This window comes from Rhipicephalus microplus, unplaced genomic scaffold (genome assembly GCF_043290135.1).
Source record: "Rhipicephalus microplus isolate Deutch F79 unplaced genomic scaffold, USDA_Rmic scaffold_72, whole genome shotgun sequence".
NCBI lineage: Eukaryota > Metazoa > Arthropoda > Arachnida > Ixodida > Ixodidae > Rhipicephalus > Rhipicephalus microplus.
The window spans coordinates 1,386,705-1,412,792 of NW_027464645.1; the positions used below are offsets into that span (position 1 = coordinate 1,386,705).

Below are 26,088 nucleotides of genomic sequence, written 5' to 3' on the forward strand. Positions count from 1 at the left end.
GCGCGGTGGGCCTCTGCCCGCTTCTACGGCCGCGGTTTTTATGGAGTGCTCAGAAAATGTGGCAGGAAATAAAGACCACTTTCGTGGCCCTTTTTCGGCTTCCTCCCTGGCGTGGGCTATGTTTCCTTTTCTCTGTGTGTGCGTGGGTTCTATACCAGTTTTTTTGTCGCGACGCATATGGGGGAACAGTGGTGAGAGCGGTGGCGTAGTATTAAACGCGTGGAGAGGCTGCAGGCTACGGGCGTTGTGATCCTCTGGTCTTTTGCGCCCGGAGGTCCGAACGAGACACACAAGCAAACACGGTGCAACCACCAACGCCTCCCTCGGTTCACGCTAAAACTATTCGGGTGTTAACGACTACGCCCGTTTCCTGATTCGTCTTCTCAGCCCTGGTTCACATACTCTCGCTGGCTGGACCGTTGTAAGGAAAGTGAGTTCCTGTACAGGAGTCGCTGGGCGTGCTCTCTTCTTCCAACTTTTTTGTCACTATGTGGACTAGTGCGATGAACCACTCCTTTTATTTCTGTTTTTTTTTGTCACACGTTTTTATCTTTTACTGTGGCTTGGTAGTATGGGCCTCCCTTGCTTCTCGGTACGGCATCGCCTTGTAGAAGATTCGATGCCTTTGTCGCGTGATTGCGACGCGCTTGTGGAGAGACAGTGGGCAGTTTAATTTCGTGCCGGAAATGCTTTTACGACCGGTGGAAGGAGTTATCGCTCTGCCGGCTCGCTACTGGTCCGCTGGCTCTTGTGTGGGCTGCCACTTTCATCGCACACCTTGCGCGTATTCACTCGTGAATGATGTTTTTTTGTTCTGTTTTTTATCGGTTCCTTATGGCGAGCTCAGTGTCAGGTCTCCACAAAAGTAGCTCCTTTCTGTTATCTATGATAAGGAACGTGGTTACGGCTTTGATAAGAAAGATCTGATACATGGGATTCTCTATTCAGTCACTTGTAGAGCGGAAATGTGAGCAATTCGTTCCTTTCCTAATTTCCTTGCCGTTCCGCAGTGAAGCTCCCTAGCTTTTTTGTAAGAGAAAAGTAATCCTGAAACGATGGAAGTGACGAGCGCTGTTTCTGAATACGAAACACGCTTACTTGTCCCACCCAACTTCGGAATGCTGCGAGTGCATCGTCATGCAGTTTAAAAGGTTTGAGATGTAGCAATCGTTAAAAAAATCTGATTGATAAGTGAGGCTTAACGCCCCCAAACTACCATATGGTTATGAGAGACGCCGTAGTGGAGGGCTTCGGAAACTTCGACTACCTGGGGTTGTTTAATGTGCACCCAAATCTGAGCTCACGGGCATACAGCATTTTCGCCGCCATCGGAAATGCAGCCACCGCAGCCGGGATTCAATCCCGCGACAAGCGGGTAAGCAGCCGAGATTTAAAAAAAAATCTGCAAAATGCAATACAGTCGCATAATTGATGAGATGTGCAATAACGACTGCATTGATGAAAATATTATTTTAAAAGGTACGGAACGAAGAGCTCTACTATAACGGTAGGGACGAAGCACGAAGTGTGTGCTGGGGTTTCCTACCGCAGAGTTTTTACTCTTTTTTTTAGATGCTTTAGTTGCTCCCGGTCCGCTAACGCACCATCTCTTTGCAGATATGTTTGAAGGAGTGGTGTTTCAAATATATGATTTTACCATAGAGATGCACGTTTTTATTTCTTGTTTTAGATAAGAAACTTGACCACCTTTGCAAGTTTCGTCAGGGATTCTGACACCGGTTCTAATCCAAAGGATGTTTTAGCCAGTAATGATGAACCTTTAACTCATATTTCGCACAGTATGGACTGGTGGTGAGTTGCAGGAGTTATGCTCTTTGTGGCGCATACCCCTTTAAGATGGACTGGACAATGATATGACACGCCGAGAACCTAAGGTACTTTACCAGTGGTCCGACCATGCACATCTTACTGCAAAACAGTGACCGCACATGGTGATTCAATCCCAACTTCGTTCTCTCCTGCCGCTAGACCTGTGACTCCGCCATGGTGCCTCGCACAACCAATGATTAATATTAACATACCTGGCGTCCATAAAAAGGCCAATTTGTCGTCACCGGCTCTTAAACAGCTCACACTACTTCTCTTGTATGAGAAATATCAAGACTCCACACATATATACACTGACGGATCGGTTCAGCCGGACAACTCTACAGGAGCAGTAGTGGTACCAAGGTTGGCCACGACAATTAAATTCAAGACATCTCACGCAACAACATCAACGGCAGCAGAAATGGCAGCACTTCGTGCCGCGTTGCAGTTTGTAGTTGATCAACCTACACGCAAGTGGACTATTTTCTGCGACTCGAAGGCGGCACTGCAGTCTCTACTATCAGCCTTACGCCGTGGACCACACGAGCAGCTGGTACTAGAGATAGCAGAGGTTATACACCACCTGACTGAGAAAGGGCACCAAATTACATTTCAGTGGTTGCCAGTCACTGCGGAATCATCGGCAATGAACGGGCCGATCAAGCTGCCCGCTCAGCCCACACAGAAGATCATAAACTGCGACTACCACTTTCTAGGACAGATGCTGCACGAAAGCTCCGCAGGCTTGCTCGCCAGCAAACCAAACACAATGGAATCAGCCACACTTCAAGCATGCCCGACTGTACTCGCTTGACCCTACGCTAAGTCTTCAAGTCCCGTCGAGGCTTTGCCGAGCAGACCAGACCCTGTTATGTAGGCTGTGGTTGGGCGTTGCGTTTACCAACGCCTACGCTTTCCGCATTGGGATGGCCGACACGGCAGCCTGTGGCCACTGTGGCAAAGAGGAAACAATCAAACATATTCTTTGTGACTGCCTAGCGTATAGTAAAAAACGACTATGCCTTCGCAAGGAACTCAACAAATTAGATGATGAACCTCTGTCGGAGCAGGGCATTCTGCAGTATCGTCAGGATGCCACTTCACAGAAGAGGGCCCTGAAAGCGATATTGCCCTTTTTGCGATCGACCAGACTTACTGAACGGTTGTAGCTAGGACGCCCTTCCTGTGTGTGTTTTCGTTTTTTTTTTGTGAGTGCGCGTGCGTTTTTTTTTTCTCTTTCTACCCCCTCTTTCTTGCCCCTACTTCCCCACCCCCAGCGCTGAGTAGCAAACCAGATGCCAACGTCTGGCTAACCTCCCGGCCTTTTCTTTCTTACTCTCTCTCTCTCTCACCCCTTATATAAGCTGCAATGCTCAGCATGCGATGCAATGTAAGAAAAAAAAAGAAGGGCAGCTTGCTCTAAGGGCGCAAGGCCAGAACCATCAACGCAGCTACTGTTCGACATATCTCAAATATGCTGCTACCGATGCCAAGCGTTTGCAAGAGATGCCAAGTTTTTGCTAGCATTGCTAAGTATGGCTAGACTTGGTTAGACATGCTACGTAACTACTTAATACCCGAGGGATCTTGCAGTTTGGGTCACATGTCCAGCTGTTCCGTGGTTTTTGGCGAGAACTTGGGACGAGACGAGCTGTTACATATAGCGGGGAACATGTTACATGACTATAGCTATTGTGAGATATTGTTATTAGTCACATGAATAAATGTTTGCTGATTTTTAGTCCCGTGACAGAGTGAGTCCATCATAGTTTTTGTATTACGAACCGGTCTCATTGGCGCACGTGTTGTGGCAACTAACAGAAGCCGAACAGGATGAAGCGAGTGCGCATTGATTATGATGATGAGAATTCCTGTTCACACTACTCACCACTACGAAAACCTCATGGAGCTCTGCTGTTAAAAGAAACAAAGAAAAACATTCCCGAGACTGTATTTTTTGGGCGAACAAGGCCTATATAGACGGGCTTAATGTGACGTGATTGCATGCCGCTGCCAATGCGGGTACTTAGATCAAACAGAGCGCACATTTCATACTGATTTCGGGGAAGGGATAAAAAAAAAGTGGAGCCTAATCCTAATTTCAAGGTATCCACGGAGGACATCGAAGATGATGGAAAGTATTCTTGGGAAGAAGGAGAGAGGAAAGAGATGGCAGCATTGATTCTTTCACATTCATTTGGGGAACGACGACGCCTTTGACGAAATCGGTAGTAACGCACGTGGTAAGATTGCGGACGGACACTTTCCCCGTAGCAACTTCACATGTGCTTTTTTTCTATTTTAACTATTAGATGCCAAGCAGCTCATGGCAGGGGCTGTGTCCATCACTCTCTCGTCCTTCCCGCGGCGTCCATACTCCACCGTGCATCCGCGTCCCATTCCCCTTTACACCTCTCCTTCATTCTCCCCTCTCTCCCTTCCCTTGGCGTCCACACCCCCAGAGCGCATGCACGTCCCCTCTCCTTTCTTTCCCCAAAAGATCCTCTACTCTACAGAGTGGCACGCTCGACGGAGATTGCGAAAACTGCATACTCTGCTGAGGGGCGTCCCGGTAGTTCCATGGTATAAAATGACGAAGCGCGCGCGCCTCATTTTTGCCTGCGCAATGCAGCGACGAGCACCAGTGTCAATGCCACAGTCAGTGTCGGCGTTAGCGCCAGTGCAAGCCCTCAATAAAACACACCCTCCCCCGTTCAAGTGAGCCATCGCCCCACTGCTTCGCATCCACACGTGATTCCCTTTAGCGGGGGAATGTGCATTTTTCTGTGTTCTCTGTCTGGGGACTGCCCTCACTTCTAGAACATATATCAATAGCGCATGTCTGTTCTTTCTTAACTCTTCACGGTGAGCTTGCGGTCATAGTGCTCGTCTACTGACCTGAAGATCGTGGATGCGAATGATGACCATGGGGGAAACATTTTTCGATGGTGGAAGAAATGACTGAGGTCCGTGTAATTAGATTTTATCGTCATCATCATCATTCTCAGCTTGTGTTAGCCCACTGCAGGGGAAGGCCTCTCTCAACATGATATCCCGTTTACCTTGTCCTGTTTGAACCGATTCCAACCTATCCGAGCAGGCTTCTTAATATCTTCACTGCATCCAAGTCTCGGGCTTCTGCGTCTGTGGTCTCTATTCCATGGTAACCATTCTGTTGCTCTTAGTGTCCAGTGGTTGTTTGTTTTAAGCATTGCGTGACCAGCCATTGTCCATTTTTTTCGCTTGATATCAGCTAGCTTATCTGCAACTCCCCTTTCTTCTCTTGCACATTTAAGTCTCTCGGTTAATCAAAATTTCCGAAGCCCCACGCAAAGGCGTCCCTCATAATCATATCGTGGATGTGGGACGTTGAACCCCTACAAATATTATCATTTTATGATAAGCCCAGTTTCCTCAGAACAACAAAATCTCAACTCGCCATCATCTGGTTTCGAAATGACTATTGATATGCACGATTTCACACTAAAGCCATCGTTAACTGACAATAATCATCACTAGTCACCAGTTAAGAGCACTCGCTGATATATGCCAGTAGTAGGCCGACGTTACCCGTCATTGTCTATCGATTGGCCGTATTTTAGTTCACAACTAGCCAACGGGAGTCAATGTTATTTGTTACTTTGCCAACACGAGCCATATTTAGCCGGATTTAACCCGGAGTTCTTGTACGATGCTACATGTTGCAAAACCCAGCTGTAACAGTACCCGGGGCTCATCATATCCAAACGCAATGGCCTTCCCCACCCAGGGGTCTTCTGCTAGCCCCCTCAGAAGCGACATGGGCGGCCTTGATATGGTCCCCCGAAGAAGCGCTGCAAAACGCCGTCATTGCATAGGCAGAAGAGATCGCCGCAGACAAGCGGCCAGCCCCAAACCCCTGTACTATCTTCAAATAAAGTTGTATTTTCCTGCTCCTAATGAAAAAAGGTGAGCAGAAGATAAAAGAAGTAGGTGAGGTAGGCAAAAGGAAAGAAAGATATTTGTACAAGCAGGGAGGTTAACCAGAATTGGTTCCGGTTCGCTATCTTACACGGGATGATGGAGGGCAGGAAAAAAAGAAAAAAAAAACTGAGGGAGGAAGAGAGTAGAAAGAAAAGAATAAAAGAAGGGAATTCAGCCGGTAATGAACACTGAAAAGGGAAGCTGTTATGGCAATGATGATGACATTCCGTATAAAGTCATGTTCATCATTATTTCGAGCATCGTCATCGTCAATTCTCTTTATTTTTTGTTATTCGTTCCCCCTTATAGTCACGTGACTTTCGTGATTTCTGCTCAGATGCTACTACTACTACTACTACTACTACTACTACTACTACTACTACTACTACTACTGCGGTGACGACGACCGCGAAAGCATAGGGTAGGTTAGGACACACTCACTATAAAAAAAGAATGTGGGACCGGTTCGGAAATCGAATAAGCACATAAAAAAAATAAACAAGTTAAAAACTACAAGGCCAAACAGTGTAGGATATCTCCGTTTCTTGTATGTCTACTTTAGCAACATCAGAATAAATAAATGACAAAAAAGGGGGGGCAGCAAACTGGGCGTGAAGATCGGCGGCCTAAATCCCTACGCGACCGACAGCAGCACAAAGTAGCGAACTTCCTTTGACCCGGCTCTCGAAACAGGCTTCCATCCGGCTTCACCGTGACGCTCCACTGTAGGGCTGCAGATAATGACCATTGGGCCAAGCAGGGCTCGTGCTACCATCTTCTCCTTCCCTGCCTCCCCATCAGCTCGCGGTATAGTTTCTCCTTTTCGTCGCCTTTCCCTTGATACACCCTGCCAGCCTATACTTGTTCCCTGGTTTTGCTCATCCCTTTTCCGCCTTCTCGATACCTCCATTCTGTGGGTTCTTAGCTAAAGCCCGCTGCTGCAGGAGATGTCTTGGACGGCGGGCGCCGAAAAGCCGGGAAGCTTTTGTTTCGCACTCTTCGCGGTCGACAGCGACGAGGGAATCGGGAACCGAGAGCCGTCACCTCTTCACGTAGCGAGTAAAAAGTGAACAAAAGAAATCGTTACGCCATTTGTGAGTCCTTAAACCAGTGCAGTGGCTCTAAGAACGGGAACTATCAAGTTGTAGTTTGTGGGGCGTTATGCCCCGAAATCACTACATTATGTTCGAAAATTCTAATATAGCGTGACACTTATATCCAGTAATCTCGTATGAAAACACATGAAACATGTGTTCTCGTATGATCATACAAGATTATTGGATAGGTGTCATATACGTCACATGAGATTGCTCGATAATGATGATTAGCAGGCACATGTCTTCCAGCACTTTGCCTTCGTGAAAATGTAGTCACCGAGACACGAGGATTCAATCCTACGGCCTTCGGGTTCGCATTCTAGTACCTTAGACCACCGCGGGGGGGGGGGGGGGGACTAGCGTCAAGTAGTCAGCAGCGTAGCGGGGAGACCACCCGGAGCAGCACTTGCTTTTGCGAATAACTTGACGCAAATATATTATATTTATTTGTTGTGTGTTGTACATAACACCTGGCATGTGAGGAGCACGCAGCACGGTCATCCTACGCTCTCGCGGCCTAAACTAGCGTCACCAGGTGGTATGAGGTGTACAAACATGTCGTTGGTGGTCGTGCGGTCTTGAGTGAAATTCCTGAAAGGTCTTTGCTGTTACTACTGCTATTTTAATTGACCTTTATGATTTTTATTATCAACATTTATAAATAATTAGGTGTGCATCGCTGAATCCAGTGCATGGTAGAGTTGAGACTCTGGGTTAATCTATCTACCAAGATGAAGTGAGGGACTGTGAAAAAGTTTGGCTAGCTCAGGCTTTTTATAATGCGTACCCAAATCGAAGTGCTCATGTGTTGTTCCAATCCTCTCTCGTCTAAATATCGTCTAGACAGGAATCGAGTCCGCTAATTTCGCATGAGCATCCATTTATTATGCGATCCCGGGTTTCATAAATGCCTCAGGAGCTTCGACTGGACTACACAGTTTTATCACAGCGAGCAGATGCTGTGGTTGGGGCAGTAGCGTATGGAGGGGGAAGGAAGTGTGTAGCGTTTGAAGGGGATCCAATATCGAGCTCGCGCCGTCAATGGTGATGTGGCCGTGCGCATAGGTGGTTTTTGGAAAGGAGTAAAAATTCCGGCAGGGTTGAGGCTGTCCTGCTCTAGTCTCCCCTTTCCCTCTATAGATGTTACCTACGCTCCAACCTCTCTTCAGCGCGACGTTGGCACAAATTGCAACTCTTAGCGATGAAGGCATTGAATAAAATAGAATTGCCGTATAGTCGGAACGGCTATCGGTTGCCTGCGGTTGTCACAGCGCATGGTATAGTTGGTGTTCAATAAAAAAATAAAAATGAAATAAATTCACGGAAAGATTCTGAAGGCAAGAAATTTCAGCCATAAAAATGAAAAGGTAAGTCTTTGAAGATATTACTGTAGGCGGTGTATATTGCCATCTGCATGCAATGAGTCCAGGACGAGAGCCGCTCTTGCCCGGGACCCATTACATGGAAGGCCTAGCGACAATTTTCGTATAGAGGGACCGTCATCGAGAAAGTCATATAATGACCTTTTAAAATACGAAAGGCTATCTTATTTCTTGGCAAAGACCCCAAGGAGACGTCCCACGTCTGGACGCCGGTGATGCCATGCTGCATGCAAGAGTGCGGAAACTAATGAATACTTCCGACCTTCTCGCTTATTTGCGCACAGCTTTGGACAATGTTTGCAATAAGCTGGACATCCATAACGCTTTATAAGTGCTGTATATAACGTACATACGTATTATTGAACTCTTAAGGTCACGCGAAACGTTACGTTGATCATATTTTTAAGCTCGGCGTCAGTAAAATGTCTAGAACCATGGAAAAGCTACCTGAAACACGCAAGGTACAGACGCATTTTGCTGCTAGCTGACTCGGCAGCGAGGCCTGCTGGCTCAGAATTGAATGCTACGAGCAAACACACGCAGACGCACGCACTGAATCGGTGGCAATGAATCGGTGGCAGCATAAAAGCACATTACACTGCGTTTTTAGGTCGGTCGTCCCACTTCCAAGCGCCACACTGTACTAGCCGGTACCATACCAGACAGTATAGAATACGCCCGTAGAGAACTCTCACTGATGATTCTGGAGTACACCGGGGCCCCCTCATATGCGGGGCGAAGTGCGACTACACGGAGCAATAGGAATCGTATTCGTGGTATTACGTGGTAAGGTACAGGCCCCGCAAGAACATTTCTGACCAATGTATTCTCGATGACGATATGGCTGATGAGCTTAGGGTAAATGATGCGACGTTTTGACACTTGCCATGCTGTAGCTGTTTAATTCGGCACCTTGCCACTTCCCGCCTCACGGAAAGGCAGCTAAATACGTCTCTATTAGGTTCCACTGTACGTTTTTTTTTCGCAAGTGTTGTGTAAAGACGGATTGATATAAAATTTTTGCGTGACTGTGCCGAAAGGGCGTGGCGTAATACATTGGAAATACAGCTCTGTGAGGAAACGTACGCAGGTGAGCTGCATCACTGTACCTTCTACAAATCTGGAAATTGTAAATTGGCAAAGCAGAAAAAAAAGAACGTATACCCACTCTTTAATTATATCGCCGCTGTTCACCAACAACAGAACATAACAAACTTCAATCATCCACATTTTTTTTCTCTCTTTCTTTCTCACAAGTAACGCTTAAGCCAAGCGGGAAACGACGAAATTCTTACTGAGCCCTATTTCTTTTTTTTTCTCGGTCCTATAGAACCATATACGGTTTAGGATTCTCCGCGTATAAATCCTTGTTTTGCTGGGTGGGACCCTACACAAAGATGGCCGCTTTATGCGTTCTTTTTTTTTCTTCCCGTTGGGACAGACCGGTGGATGGCGCGGGTAATTGTTTTTCTTTTTGTTCCTTTATTACGTCATATTGAGCTCAGAATAGTTTTGCCGGCACACTTGCTTACCCTCCATGAAGGTCTGTTCTCGTTTTCTTTGTTTATTTAAAACGTCAACTGTATACGTTACAATTTGCACAAGCTCTGTTTTAGTGTTCTTTCAGCTCCTCCGCTTCGTGCTTTGGCTTTTTTTTTTATTGTTACGTGGTATATCCGTGCCAGATAGAAGGAGACACATCCAGCCGGAAAAAGAGTGGGCATCTATCTCAGTCTCCTATAGGTTGTGCGCGGCCCACTGACTTTAGCAATGGAGCGCGCCGCTATAGTTCTTGATTGTGATGTACGATCCACCAATGGAGATATCCGGCCCGTCTTGAAATTAAATTAAATTGCCATTCTTTCTCAGCCACGATGGACACTGTGCGCTCACCGGAGTGACGTATAAATGAACGCGGTGTTCTCTCTTTTCGTATCTGTTTATTACTTTTATTGGTGCGTGCAGTAGGTACTTGGAGCCGGATTGAGATCCTGTTTTGTCTTTCCGGTTCTTTAGTTTAGGTTTCGGGCGAACAAACGGAAAAAGGGTGTACACGGATACTGTGGCCATGGTATTGCGGTAGCTGTTCCACGCGTTCTTCTTGGAGGCTAACGCTTTTATTGAAAGCTTCCGGCTGTAAAACTACTTTCAGGTCTATCTTGAAAGCACTACGTCATGCCTTAACTGCATCTGGGTACATTTATTCGTGTTTCTTTTTCCATTGCAGCCACTGTATTCGCTTATACTACTTCGCACCCTTTTTGTAAGCTATGTTTAATTCGAAAGTATGCTCTAAAAGCTCGCTGTTGCCTTGTTGTTTGAAAAGTATGCGTTAACTTTATTCTTTCTTCAGAACCTCACGTTTACGAAAAGGGTGTTAGCGACATATTTGCGTGCTTTCGTACGCCTGCTCACCAAATATATATAGACTGCGTGCAAGAGAAAGACATCGTGTCTAATTCTGTGTGCAATATTACACGGCGACGCCTTCCCCCTTTTTAACCTATTAGAATCGAAAACTACAACACCAAAGAAAATACGTTAAGCAAAAGAACACCGTACCTTGTGGTCATTGTTTTCTTCTATTACTCGCCCAGACCCATCAATTCACGTCGTCGACCAATGTTTGCAATACACGCATGCTGTGCCGGCCCGCATTTTGTCGAGAACGTTCCCGGTTTCTTTTTACTTTTGTCCCTCGCGTGTTCCTCTCGTGCTGCTTTTGACACGAGCATAATGGGAGACCCTTGTTTTGCTGCGCAGTAAGCGCTTCAAAAGACTTCGCAGGTGCGCGGGCACGAACGCAGCGAACGTTCAAAAGCAGCGCGAGTTCCCGTGAGCTCAAGCTGTGTACCAGGCTGTTTCGCCGGCACGACAAGCGGAGCAGCAGCTATACGTCCTGCGCTAGCAACTAATTTTTACGGCCAACTCATGCCGCTTTCAGGGCACTTTGTGTTTCTTATTCCCAACTTCCCTTCAATAGAAGAAAGTGTATATCGGCAAAATCTAGTTGAGCTTGTTCCCGGTGTTGGCTAAAATGGGCGCGTGTAGTTGACAGGTATATAACGAAGCGAGCTCCCGTGTTTTTTCATTTTAAACATCCCGTAGTGTGGGCTATCGTGCCTCGCTTTTTCGTCTTATCAACGATGAAGTGGGAGAATGTTGAGGTGAAACAAAACAAAATGTCTTAAACACATTGTTGGAGCTGCATATCCGCCTTCATTAGCTTTCATCAAAGTGATTGATGTTGGAAGCTGAGCGTTTCCCGTCAGGCTTTTCTTTCTTACCCTTTTCCTTTTCCCCTTGTCGACTATCGTCCTTCATTTTCGTCATAAAACATCTCTCTTTCTCTACATCTTTGCAAACTTTGCGTAAGCGGAAAAAAGAATGCTCAGGGCGCTTGACTGGAGATGGTTGAATGTATGCCATGCAGCTGATAAAAATAAATGTGCAAACTTAGAATAAAAAAATAAAAATATACCGCAAAGGAGAGGCTACCTTTTCGATACAGGAACCGTATGTAGACAACAAGGGTGGCAAAGTGGTAGAGGGCATAGGCATGTACGGAGGTCTCTATTATAAGGCGTAAAGTTTCACCGTATATACACCCTCTGCCTTGTTGATTAGTTGAGTCCGAAAGAAAAATGAGTCTCTATGAGTTTTATAGTGGTTTAAGAAATTAAAATGAAGTTATGACGAATTTATCACTGCGGCTTTCTATTGGTACTAGGCTTTCCTGGGGTAAAAGTAGCAATTACATACCTTAAACCCTACAGGGACTTCCGAAATCGAGACACTCGCCATAAGATGAGAAGAGGACGGTGGGCAAAATAAAAATAATAAAAAAAGTTTCGGGCAACGCCTGTGATTGGTCAACAAAATAGTCTTTCTCTCTAGTGACCACACCAAGGAAGCCCCGCAACACTTTACGAACGTACTAAGAATTCACTGCGGAACAGTTCTCGAGGCTGTAATAAACATGTGGGGCAAACGGCGCTGCACGGCGCATCAAAACGGCGCTTTCGTTTCACCGACAGCCGAAAGTGGCTTGCTCTGCTCGCGGTAAATTGAAATGAACGCGGTTAACGGCTGATTTCATGATCACGATTGCATCCTGGGTAATTTTACACTGGTAGTTTAGAGTTCAATAAACAGAGTTATGCGTATCTCATTTCGGTAATACCGTAGTAAATCCTCTTAGTACTTCACCTTTCGATCAATGGTCATCTCCTTATTTAGTTTCTTGACGCGTGTTCCCAAGAAGAGGCATGTGGCTTAGCCGAGCCTGTGCTATTCAAAACCGTGCGAACCAGAGTGGGTAATTTTCTTTGAATGGAACACACGAACGTGGTACATGTTCATTTATGGTCTATTCCACTGGCAGGCTGGCCCAATGCACGTTTTCTTTTTTGTTTCACGCAAGCTAGACTCCTTGGCAGACATCGGTTGGTGCTTAGCTAATCAAAACTGCTTCGAAATGCACTATCTTTCTTCTGATTAAATCTTTCACCCAGCATGACTTACACAACTGCGGCGCTCACCAGCTACTTGCATAGCTTGGTCGCACTTCAGCAATTGTTGCTTTTTCTTTTGGTATTGGGTTGAAGCAGTTCGTCGGGTTATCTATGACCATGATAGTACAGTCGGGAAGACAGGCCTGAAATCGGAAGAAGTCTTCTGGGCAAATCGGGGAATTTGACCGGTACGAAATTGAGTAAGCAGTTCTTTGAAAGCAACGCCAGGGGTCCGCAGCAGCAATTATGCTCAAAAACCACAAAGGCCTCAACATTGCACTTTTAACAATAACGGCACAGATCCGGCTGAGTACGAGGTAGACTTCACGCCTCCCCTAAAAAACTAAAGGAGAGGGGAGGTCGTCCATGTCCAAGTGAACCTCTACCTCAACTGCCCATCATCCACACAATCCTGAGTCAGCTAAGTTTTACAACGGAAACAGGGAGAAGTGCGAAAGAAAGGGGCCACTTACTACATAAAGACAACGGTGACCAGTCGGTGACCACTGGTGGCCAGATGGACATTAGTGGTGAACCTTACTGTGTACATTTCAGCTAATAGTTAGGTGTTCCAGACATGCTTCCTGGGCCACTGCCACCACGTGCTCCATGAACGCTAATGGAGGTATACTAAAGAGAAGTTTAACTACTGCCTGAACTGCCAAGTCATGAAGGGGCCTCCGCTCTGGCTTCTTGGACCGCCTTGGTTTCATTCAGGCGAGGTTGACCCCCAATTCTTGGGTGATTGATTGATAAGGAAGCGTGCGCCAAGGAAAGAAAAGTCACAAGAGCAACGAACAAAGGGGAAGAAGAGATGTAGGACGAGAGAGGGAAAGGGAATGGAATACGCGTTAGGCACATGGTTTGAGCGTACCGAGAGTTATCGGGTAAAGCGTTAAAAAGCAGGGAGCTATGGCACAGCTATCACGCGAGAGCGGCACTTCCAAAACCCCTCACTCGAAAAAATCTGCACAGCTATTTTCGCCATCATTCTCGCTTATTCATTTTTGATCCACCCTCTGGTGGCTCACCCCGATTCCTTCCTCCTGCATTACTAAGATCTGGTCTTCTTACGGTACTCCACGGTTTTGTTTACCGTCTTTTCATAGCGATGCTGCCAGCGGTTGTGCTTTTATCGTGCCTCTTGACCTTATAGGCTCCCTTGTCCGCTCCCTGTGCTCCCTCTTTCACTTCCTCCCTCACTTAGCCCCAAGCGAACATTTCTTCAGCCTTTTCTCACTGAATCTTCGTTGGGGCTCCGTCACCCTTTTCACTTTCAAGGCGAGGGGGGTTGGGAAAAATTTCCATTATGGATGATTGAAGACGCCATGTCGTCCTAGACGCATCGCTCGACAATCCCTGCCCGGATCCGGCATTCGCGTTTTGTTCGAGGCATCTGAAAAGTACAGTCAGTCTCGTGGTTCCAGAAAGTTAGGGTGCGTTTCCGCTTTGACCGGCATTCCACGGAGGTCACTCGCTTTTTTTGTTGTAATAATATTTTTGCTTTCATTGCCGGTTTGCAAAAGTGTCTGGCTTTACGTGCGTCTGGTAAGCATCGTGAAGGTGGTTGCGAGGCGTCGTTTCAGTGCCATTAGAAACGCAGCGATCGCGCGCGAGGATCTTCTTTTCTCTTTTTTTCATAATATTTTGGGACTGAAAAATATCACTCGCGCTGTCCTAAAAATAGCGTAATTTCTGCGTTGAAACTGACGTTGAAGGGACTTTTTATTCGAAAGAGAAATATATAGCGGAAGAAGAAAACACAGAGAAACGGCACCGAGGTTAACCAGCACGTAACCTGTTCCGCTAAACTGCATTTGGGATGCCGTCGCTACAGCTCCCACAGACTGCCGCTAGCTGCTTCGTAAGCCCGCCTTGACGACAGCTTCTTGTCCAACTAACCAGTGCTCGAATGACAATGCGATCTGTCTTCACGCATAACATCAGTCAAGGCCTTATTGAATTTCTTGAGTGGTAGTTGCTTACTGAATATGCTATAGCGCTCTCGCTCTTGTTCATTTTGTTTTTGCTTCACGCGTCTATTTTTCTATTCGCTTTCCTTCTCATATTTCCTCCTCATTCCCTCCCCTTACGGCAGGGTAGCGAACCAGATGCTACAATTATGCAATGGGAAAGCGAGAATGTATAAGAAAAATTAGTATTAATTTGTGGAGTTCGACATCTCACAGTTACGCTATGATTATCAGCCATACCATAGTGCAAGGTTTCGGATATTTAAACTTTCTCGTACTCTTTAACTTGCCCTGACATCACACAGCAAACACGGACCTTCAGTATCCCGCCTCTATCGGAAAGCGACAACCGCTGCTGGGATCGAGCCACTGACTTTCATATCATCAACCGGGCACCGAAACCATTGCGGCGGCTATGCACAAGAAATGATTAAGCATCGTGCGAAATTACCTAATTACTAGCGTAGCACTTAAAAGGCGTGTACGAGCAGGTAAATAAGTAGAAGAAATATTCCCGTAAGCGTGTGCCTCAATCTTCTCGGTATAAACTTCGCGCAAGTGTTCACAAGGATACTTAATCAATTAGTTCATAAGCACTGACATGGAACTTCTGAATTATAGCGTACAGCACTTCTTCAACGACTTCGTCAATGTTGAAGTCGATTCTTTCAGACATAGTACATACATATACGTATGTGCACAGGCTGGAACACGGAAAAGAGGGATGCGGTAATGCGTTGCTTCATCTCGTGACTGACGACGCATTGGTGAACCGGACGATGTGCTTAAACTTGCCACTAGCATATTGAGGGTGATACTGTGGTCGTATGCTTCCAATGGCTTTCAAAGTACTTCCAGTTCTTGCCTCTGCAACCCCCGCATTGACGTCGAGGGCTTCAGCGATCGTGGTGATGCGGTGTGTTTTTTGTTGCCTCTCCCAGGCAGCGAGTTAGTTCCGTGTCATCCGCAATATTTTTCATAGATACGACCGGTTGTCGAAACGAAGTTTCCCATCTGGTATGATCGAATAGCTCTGACGACATTACCCGTGTAACTCTCCTCGTGCCTATTACCACGGCGTACAGTGAGCCCGTGGCAAAAGCACCACCCGAGCGTTACGTGCCACGAAAGCGCTGCTGACGTCCTTGTGGGCCGTGAGTCTTGACTAAACATCGTCAACTGCGTAGAACCTCTCTCCATATCTGTGTGTGCGTGCGTGCTTGTGTGTGTGTTTGAGAGAGAGAAATATCATTATCATAATCCCAGTATTTGGAGTAGCATTGCAGGTGCCACGCTAATATCTTATTAAAGCACTTCTTTCTCGGTGGCTAAATGATGACGCATGATCGTAAATGTTCGCTACTTTTAGCTCATGTTGGCCAGCCGCTGTAGCGGCAGCAACTTTTCATTCACTCAAATTGAACTATATATTATTCAGTCACCTATCAAATTTAAGTATGTCAGGAAGGTGGGCAAGTCCAAGTCAATGCATACTTATGCAGCAGCGCAGGTCTTGTGGGTGCTATGAATTCTTTGATAACGCAGGTGTTATCTTGAAACACAAACAGAAAAGGACTCAGGAACTCACGTAAGCCTTCATCGAGATTATGCGTGATGATATTGTACCACAGGCTTCCATTTTTTCGCAAGACTGCGTGATATACACTTGCTTAGCAATTAAGTTTTCCCACGTGACCTGCAGAAACTTTAGCGCTCATGGTTTGTTGACTAAATTTCAGTTGTTAGCTTTTGTTTTGTGTCCTCCTCCTCCTCTCTGTCTCCATTTTTTTAGCGCTGGTATTTTAGGTATTCACCAAATTTTAATACTGCCGAAGGAGCATAATGTATAGAAGACCTAGAGTGCGCGTGGCGCGCGGGTGTTCTTGCGTGCGCACGTGAGGCATGTGGAATGTTTTTTTTTTGTTTTTACCCTTCGCTCACCTTTTTCTTTTGTGTCCCTTTCATTTCCATTCCCCTATGACCCGCGCGGTGTTGTGAAGGTGTCCTCCATAGACAGAGACAGTAACGACGCCGCGCTTATTTCTTCCCTTTTCCTTCAAAGTCACTTCGGAGGAAAGACAGCGCGTGGCTCGAATCTTCGGCTATCTCTTTGGTGTTCACGAATTATCACTGGCTCGGAAAACTTAACACTCAATCTGTTAAGTCTCAACACAAACACACGCACACAATTAAAAAAAAAAGACGAATATTCTAAGTCACGTGCACGCAGCCTTGGAATGGCAATCAGCGAAACTCGACCTGCTGACTGTCGCGGAAAGGTAAGAAGCCCTTTTTGTGCACCGGAGGTTGTGAATGCGAATCGCGACTTACAGAGCCCTATATATATGGCGCCGTCGAAAGAAAACGCCTCTCGAATCGTGTAAGAGTACTTCGACGCGAAGCGCCCTCGGGACACTCGATGCCACCAGTTGTGGCACTCAACGACTTGGCGCACAATCGGAACGCGCTGATGTGTGGCAACGCTAAAAATGGTGTAAGCTGTGGGTTATATTTTTTTGCTGTTCAGTTCTGTATTTTGAAATTGGCTCCGATTCCCTAGGTCTTACAAAGTTGGGCCGCAACGTTTAATGGCTCACTTCTGCGAGCTTGCGAGCTTGCACAACCCTCTTCTTCTGCCAAAAAATAAAATAAAAAACACACGACAAAAGGATCTTATTGCAAGCAAATCTATAGCACTTATGTAGGTGTGTGTTGCGCAGAAGCGTGCAAGGAGCACCGATTTCAGCGGCAAAACGGGACAGCGAAAAACAGCAGTCGTTGTTACGAAACGCCTTAGTAACATGTTTCTATATAACGCTGCCGAGATATGTTTACACGCGTGCCGCTGGTAGTACCAGCAGTTTTTTTTTTGTTGCTACAACGACTCCTTCTGATTTATTTATTTATTTATTTATTTATTTATTTATTTATTTATTATTTATTTATTTATTTATTTATTTATTTATTTATTTATTTATTTATTTATTTATCGTACTGCGTGGCGTCGCTTTTCGAGAACTCCACGTTCGCGCGAAAGGTGGAGTTTGACCTTTGAAAGACGGCTCCGCGAGCTCTGCTCGACAGCGGTATTTAAAAAAAGTTTCACTGGTGTTCTATCACGTCCAAGGAGTAGTAGTTTAAAATGACGAAATATGTTGATATTTAGAGGTACGATAAGTATCCCAAGGTATTAGCGATTTGCGGAGCCCTCCACTATGGCTTCTCTAAAAAACATGTTGTGGTTTTGGGACATCAAACTTCGTCAAGTATCAAGAAATTTTGACGTACAAAATGAAAAATCCAAAGGCACCACATCATTTGACCTGAGTGTCATACCACATTATTTGACCTCAGTGACCTGAGTGTCAGGTTGGCGTTTGTGCAACCCGATGTATTGGAGTAGTTATTTTCCTAAAGAAAGGCAAGAAAGGGAAGATTGAAGGTTGCGAAGAAGATCTAGAGGGGAGGGGGGTGGGGGTTCTGGAACTGACGTTTCGACAAGCACACGTGTATTTTTCGCGACTGCAACTGATTGCGCGCAACTGTTTTGCGCGCACTTGTGAAGTGAATCTTCGATGCCACTATGAAATATAATTTATTGAGCAATCAATACAATCGAATGAGAAGAAATAGAAGTAGGTGGCTTTCGCTTTTTTGTCGTCTTAGTCAAACGCACAAAGCACCATGCCATTTTTCTCATAGCTACTGCACTAGAATTAGGAAATTCGAATAACACCAATCGTAATATTCCTGGTATTATTATCGGTAGGCATCGTACAGATTTGCCTAACCATATGTCCATAGGCATTTGCAGAGTTCCCTTTTATTGAGGGGGGGGGGTGATGGTTCGTCACTGCACTCCCCCCTCTACAGTATGTCAATGTATGGGGTGGACGTGTGCTACACTCCCCCCCCCCCCCTCCACGAGTCTGTATGGGGCTTACTTTGCGACCTTCTATACTTAGGTGACTAAGATGACCCCCCCCTCCCCCCCGAGCATGCCTATGGATATGTCCTCATTCTGTGGTTCCTTGTAGGCGTTTGACCCACTTCCAAAAAATCTATGACTGTGTATAAGCAAATCGCTGTAGTATTTCTGTACTGAAGCATTAGCGTGACGTCCTCGTGCTCTTGTATGTTATAAACGACCAAAATGTGTAAGTACATACTCTTGGCCGTCTTTGTTGCTGTTGCTTTCGCCGCGTTTAACGAAAACGAGGAAAACAAAATGCGGCAGTGGAGAGAAGTGGGGGCCAGTTATTCACGCCACCTCCCTTGTATGCCAAAGGACTCAATGCGGCGCCTCTTTCGTCCCACCCGTCGGATCAATCCTGTGTGCGCTTCGCATCAGCAACGGAAGCGATAGCGGCTGCTCACGCATTCTGTTGGCCCTTCAGATTTGCCTAACGTGATCCTATATATTCGTGATCTCATTCGCTTCTGCTTACTGTCAAGACAATCATGCCTTTCTCCCGTTTTCCGGTTTGACTCTGTGTATTTTAGAATATTTTAGAGAAAAAAAAAAGCGCGTCAGAAAGGAACGTGTTTCAGCATGCATCGTGCTCTGGGAGTAGGATGTCGCGCTGTCTTTTCAAAACTTAACTCTGCTTTGTTGAGTGATATATGTATGGGTGAAGACTTAGCGTCTACTCTTCAATGTACCAAGATGGCTTTAAGGATTACGAAGCTATCTTCTGAAGATCTTGGGGCTTTTAAGCAGTCTGGATGGTGTTCTAGGCTTAGTGGCCGGTGTAGAGATGGTATTCCGTTGCGCATTCTTTTTGGTTATTTCGGTGGGCTCGCTTCGTTAAACCATGTAAGATTTTTTTATTAACTCTTTTGTTTAATTTGCACCGAAAGACATTGAGGCGGAATAATCACGTTACATTCGTCTTTGTTGTTGAAAAGAAAAGGGCCCCTGGCTTCGAGATTCGGTGAAGCGTATATATTCTTAATGCGTGATTCCTCTGGCTGTTTCGTTGCCAGATTCTAGGGGTTATACTTTTGAGCGGTTAAATAGTGAAGCGGCGTTTGTCGTAGCATGAACGGAACGGCGTTTTTTTTTAGGTATAGGTGGTACCCAACCACTTTCTTTTTAGTTCAACCTCTTTGAGATTTCGTGACTTGTCCTTTCAGCTATAGGACTGCAGGGATATGAAAGGTTTGTTCTGCGCTGTTATTTCGTCTTGCGTAGCTGTGAAGCTGTTCTTTTTCAGTATACAGCCATGTGCACTGATTTATCTCTAATTTCGCACATTATAAAAGCCGCGTTGGTTGCCACGTAACGTAAGGGTTGATTATTTGTGGCATAAAGTTTATTTACTGCCAAACTCGTGAACACGTAGCAGACATGATTGACTACACAGAGTTAACAAGACGCCCGACGCACTACAGTGCCCACTTTTGCTTCAACGATTACTTACAACTTGGCTTAAATTACGAACAAAGTACCATCGCATATGTATCTAATTATGTCACAAGAAAGCTCTCTTCAGTCACACTAATTACAGTACCCTTTATATTTTATTTTTTGAGAACGATTGGTTTTGCCCATAAAAATGTCACTTGCACCCTCAGTGCTACGTAGACAGCCGACTCATTTCCTCTCTGTTTCAGCCGCTTTTGTCGCCGCCAGTTGCGAACTTTTATTCGCGAGTCTAACATGTGATTCGCGAGGTGATTTCATCCATTTAGAACTCTACGATCGACATGTTTTCTTGTATTTGTGATTGCACTAGAAATACCCCTAACCCATCGTGCAATTGTGTCACGTTCTTGTGATGCAGCCTGCAGCCTGATCAGCTCGGGCGTGGCGGCCATTTTCGGGCCCAACGATCCGATGATCGGCTCGCACATCCAGTCCCTCTCGGACTCGCTGGACATCCCACACATTGAGAGCAGGCTGGACCTCGAGCCCGACGCCAAGGACTGCTCCGTCAACCTGCACCCGGACCCGCACATCACCGGCAAGTCGATGCGAGACCTGGTCCAGTACCTAAACTGGACGCGCATCGCTGTCCTCTACCAGGATGACATCTGTGAGTCAAAGATCGCGTTGCTTAGCTACTAGCATATAAATCCTTTCACTGTTTACAAACACAGGCCCTTGATGACCTCCACTTCTGTTTCCCGATGTGCCGTCATAGCAATGGTGGGCAAGAAGAGCTTTAGAAAATAGCCCGCTGATTTTCTACAGTTCTATTCCCTTATTTGGCAAAATATATTCAAGTAAATGTTTTTTCAGCTACATAAAAAATTGTGAAATATTTCGTTAAATTGCACGCACGTTTCTTATATCTGAAAAACTAATAAAAATAATAACATATCTTTAAAAAATCATAAATGGGCTGTCAGTTTTGCTGTTAGGAGCTGGTAAATGAGGGGACCGGAAGGTTTTTTGGGTACAACTATTGAAATCTTGAAACCATCTAGAGTCGTGAACAATATGAAAAGGAACATCAAGTTCACGCTTTATCAAAAATTACTTCTAGTCGGTTGATGTGAATGTGATGTATATTATTACTTAAAAACCAATAAACGACGAGGCAAGAATATATGACATATCATTCGTAATCTTCAAACTGTTATAACTGGTATAAATTTATTAAATGTTTAGTGGATGTACAGGCAATTCTGCCGCCTTTATGGAGCAAACGTGCAACCGAACCTATTTTCGCTAAGTGTAACTATCCACTGGAGCATTTGTGTCATGAAGAGGTGCCCTCTTGTAAACTGCGTCGATTTGCACTGGCAATAGACCCTTTAGAAAATTCAGTCTGCCGACATGGCTCTTCCACCACATTTTGTTCACTCGTGTGATATTGCGGGCTGTGTGTTCCAGTGACGCCGATGAGTGTTCCATGCAGCGCACACGCACACCGCTTGCGTTCCTGCAGGACGTGTACCGCATTCGGACGGTACGCCAATGAGCGTCCCTTGGGTGAACAAGACATGGCGGAAAACACGTGTTTTCGGTTTCGTTCGATAAGTGACGCTCAATTTAGAAAAGGGTCTATTACCGAATAATGTCAATGTCTCTCTCTTTTTTTTATTGCGACAAAGACTTGCCTTTAAGGCATAATATTTTTGTGTTAAATGCGTGCTCTTATAGGTCGGTGTTGTGTGATGCTACCTCTAAGCTGCCCACAATGTTCCCTCTCATTCGTCACGATTGTGATGTTTTTAGCGCACGTCTTCTTTAAGCTATCATAAGAAACTTGCACATCGTTAGAGTGAGCTAATAAAAACTGTAGGCATCTTGCACTGAATGCTTCCTCTGCAAAGTTCCATCATACCTGTGAACATAGCGAGAGACGATTTGGTCGTGTAATGAGGCCCAGTGTTCCGAATGAACCTTTAGGTCTTTACCATGCGGATCTGTCCACATGGCAGCAAATGGTGGTGAACACTGACCTCGATAACCCTATGTTTAACTTGATCAGACAAACCAACACGGTCTAGAACCAACACTTAAAGCTTGGAATTAGGGCTAAGCCTTATGTACTGGCTTTTGCAGCATGATGTCTCTTTAGGCGTTGATTGATATGTAGGGTTTAACGTCTCAAAAGCGCCATATCATTATGAGAGACGCCGTAACGAAGGGCTCCGGAAATTTCGACCACCTGGGGTTCTTTAACGTGCTCCCAAATTTGAGCACCCGAGCCTAAAGCAATTTCGCCTCCATCGGAGTTGCAGCCGCCGCAGTCAAGATTCGATCCCGCGACCTGTGAATCAGCAGCCGAGTACCTCTGCCCCTAGATCACCGCGGCGGGTATCTTCAGGTGTTTGAAGGGTCATTTCTATTCCTTCTGTAGGTATATGTATGTTCCCCTATAAGAAAATTGCTGCTCCACATTCGCTTACTAGATGACGAGCTATAAAAAGAAGCATTTCGTGCAGGTAATTGAATCATAATAAGGCAATATGCTTGATGTTTGCATTTCTTAACTTTCTTTGCCTCCCTGACTCAGTGCAGGGCGGAAAACCTGATACTTCTATTCTGGTTAACGTCGTTGGGTTTCCTCGTTACTTGTTTTTTCTATAATTTCGAAACGCTTTAGCGTGCTGTTTATCTTTCATATCTCGTGAACGACGACCACGTATATTTCTTTGAGGAAATCATCTAACTCTTGGTCTGCTTAGTAAAGACTCTTGTGAGTTCTTCTATGTGGAAATTAAAACGCGGACAATGAATAAACTCGACGTTTTAAGAAAGAAAGGAAGTGCAAACAAAAATGTTTGCGTTATATTTACGTATGATCATCAGATGTAGTGCACATATCGTATACCTCGTTGTTATGTATCGGTGTTGCTCTTGGCAACGCAAGACAAACATGAGACCAGTAGATGGACGCATGCAGTAGGATGATAGCTATATAAACGGGGGTAAGCTGCTTCAGACGTGCTGGCCGACATTTTTATAGATGAGCCTATATGTTTTCATACTGACATGTGTTCACGTTTTGTTCGTGAATGAATAAAGGGGCAATTGCGTAAACCAAATTATTAAACATAATATTATCCAATGCTAGAGTGCATTTGAAGGCTGCCACTCAGGTCACCATTGTACGCTTTTTTGTCTGCGATGCTTTACACCATATTTTGCAGCCCTGTGCCTATAGCCATAGGTGTTTGTTCGGAGGAGGTGAAGCCCTCTCCTTCTTAAGTAACCATGGGAGGAGGCAGAAGAGGATGCTGCCCCCCTCCCTAGCTACCAAAAAAGAAAAAAAGGAGGGAGTCTGCCCCATATATTTCACTCAATTGGACCTTTCCCGTCTCTTTTTCACAGTGTTACTGTCACGTCGGTTCTTGTCAACAATAACGATCTAAGGCGCCTGATGCTGTATTCTAAGAACTGTTCACTTCCCATTATTTACTTCCACAATTGAAAGAAATTTATGTAGCACGAGGTGAAAAAACGGACACAAGAAGGAATAGACTGAGAGGACAGAGCGCTCTGTCCTCTCAGTCTATTCTTTCCTGTGTCTGTTTTTTCGCCTCGCGCTACATAAATTTCTTTCAAATGTTTCACCAACAAGCCCACATCGCCACTCTTGTTTACTTCCACAAAACGAAGAACCAATGGCAGGCCACTGTGAAAAAAAAACCGTCATTGCTTCATGTACATTTATTGATTCACTGTGAAGCATGTTCTCTTTGAACTCAAATTACGTGAAGTGGGAGGGGGGGGGGTCGCTGCGAATAAGTATCCCCCCCCCCCACTATCATAGGGAAAGGCGTGCGCACGCCTGCGCCTAACCACTGTTCTCATCTGTCTCTACTGACAAGCTAACTGGCTCTGTCGTTTCAACTCGCAGCCCTCATCAGCCTCCAGGAGCTGGTGCGGCCGTTCCCTCCCAAGAACGTGCAATACCTGTTCCGAAGGGCGGAGAACTTCACGGCGACACTGATGGACATCAAAAGCCGCGGAATCTACAGCATGATCATTGACGTGCGACCCGAAAACCTCACCGCTTTCCTCAGAGCGGTATGGACATACCTCCTTCGTTGTATTCAAGTGCTTCGGTCTGGACATGCGTCTTGCAAAGTTAATAACTTGAAAAGGGAAGACATAAGAAAGCCCACGCCCATAATGGACCGGTGCTGTCGGTGGACATAAAAGAGTTGCGAGGCCAGTGCTAGGACAGAGCTTGACCAGCACCGGTCCTGTGTGCATGCATTTCTTCTTTTATTCCAACTTATTTTGCATCGTGTATACCAGTCTCGCTTGATATAACCGTCAGTAAATAATGACTCGATGGGATCTGCAACAACGTGACTTCTTGCGTGGGGTCAGCAGTTGCTATGTGATGGTACTGCAGTCAATACTGTAAAAAAATACAAAGTTGTGCGACAACACCAGGTCGTGAAAAGAGGTGAAATGTCGGAAAGAGGGAATAATTTTTGCTTTCATGCTGTAGTGTAGGATCAAACCCAAGTTAATTGCGTGGCAAGCAAGTGTTCTGCCACACAGCCATGCTGTAGTTGCACACACATTTGTACAAGTACAGCGACACCATGTGAGAAAAAAATAAAATAAAACATAACTTTGAGGCGTGTGATTGTCCTTATTCACAAAGAGTGCGTTGGGAATACAACTGCAGCTCACGAAAACAAGCAACAGTAAGTCATGCAGCGCCAAAACTTTGCCTATTCTGTGCTAAATTAGATGCACAACGAGCGTGAAGTGACGCCCGCAGAAGCAAGGGAAACATGGGAGCACCTGTATTGTATTCACATCGGTTGCTTGAGTGTGTCTAGCTTTGCTTGTCAAGGTGTGTGAATTGAGTAAATCATGCATCAGTTAGTAAATAACGCTCGTTAGAGGACAGCCTGAAAAACAAATTTTAGTGGTTAAGAACAAATAACTTTTTTGTGTTGAGCTATAAACATTGACCATTAAGTGCAGTATGATATGATGTTTTTCTATACTATAAACACCAAACCTACCACCCTAAAAACAATCGTAGTGCATACGGTTGGCTTCAATTCAACAATTCTCAGCAACGCAGCCTTGGTTTAACGAGGCACGTATTTCGGGAAGCTTCGCTATGAATATCAGAGTGCGTGTTCCCGCTAAAAGGAAGCGGCGAACTCAAAAACCAAAGTCGCCCTACACGTGTATCCACTTTACACATACACACTGTGAGCTTGCTTTTCCTTCTCCCCTCCTCCTCTCACAGCCCTTTCCCTCGACGCTGTAGGCGTAACTAACGTAATACAATCGTATACAACTCCCAACTTTTCTCTCCCCCATTCCTGACAATAATACAAAGAGAACCTAATTAGCTCCTCCCAACACCGTGCGGCGTCCGCTAATTGCTCCCGAATCGTCTACTTCTATAGGTCTTTTTCACGCAGTTAGTTCTTTCAGTCGTGGGCGTAGGCCATTCGCATTAGTTCCGCGTGCGTAAATGTGCGCGTGCGCTTCATTTCCTCCTCATTCCTTGAAAAAAAAAAACACCGTCAAAGCGGATAGCCAAAATACCTTAGCGTCAGCTCGCGTTGCTGTGGGGCCCTCAGCAAGTCACCTCGCTTTCCACCTCCAATGTTTTGACTCAAGCTGTCCCTATTTCCATCAGCCTTCCTCTCTATTCTCTATGGCTATCCCTCTTTTCTTCTCCCTCGCTCAACCTTGCCTTGTTTCATCTTTTTCCCTCTTTAGTTTTCCCTCTTTTCTACGTCAAGTCATCCTTCTTGCCATATCCGGCCATTCATCTAGCCACCCTCTTCTCTCCCTCAAGCTATCACTCGTATTGATGTCTATACCTACTTTCTCTCCCTCTTGCTATGCCTCTTTCCATATACCTTCCTCCCTAATTCTCGTCGT

At 45.5% G+C, this 26,088-nt stretch overlaps 1 protein-coding gene across 1 annotated transcript in view; it reads left to right on the forward strand.

Annotated features, from left to right (window-relative positions):
* Positions 1-26,088, forward strand: part of LOC142790152 (glutamate receptor ionotropic, kainate 2-like) — a 373,661-nt gene that overhangs the window by 316,007 nt on the left and 31,566 nt on the right. The window contains exons 3-4 of the mRNA XM_075885145.1: positions 20,546-20,797; positions 24,077-24,246. Coding sequence (XP_075741260.1) covers positions 20,546-20,797; positions 24,077-24,246 — 422 coding nt within the window. The remainder of the gene's footprint in view (positions 1-20,545; positions 20,798-24,076; positions 24,247-26,088) is intronic.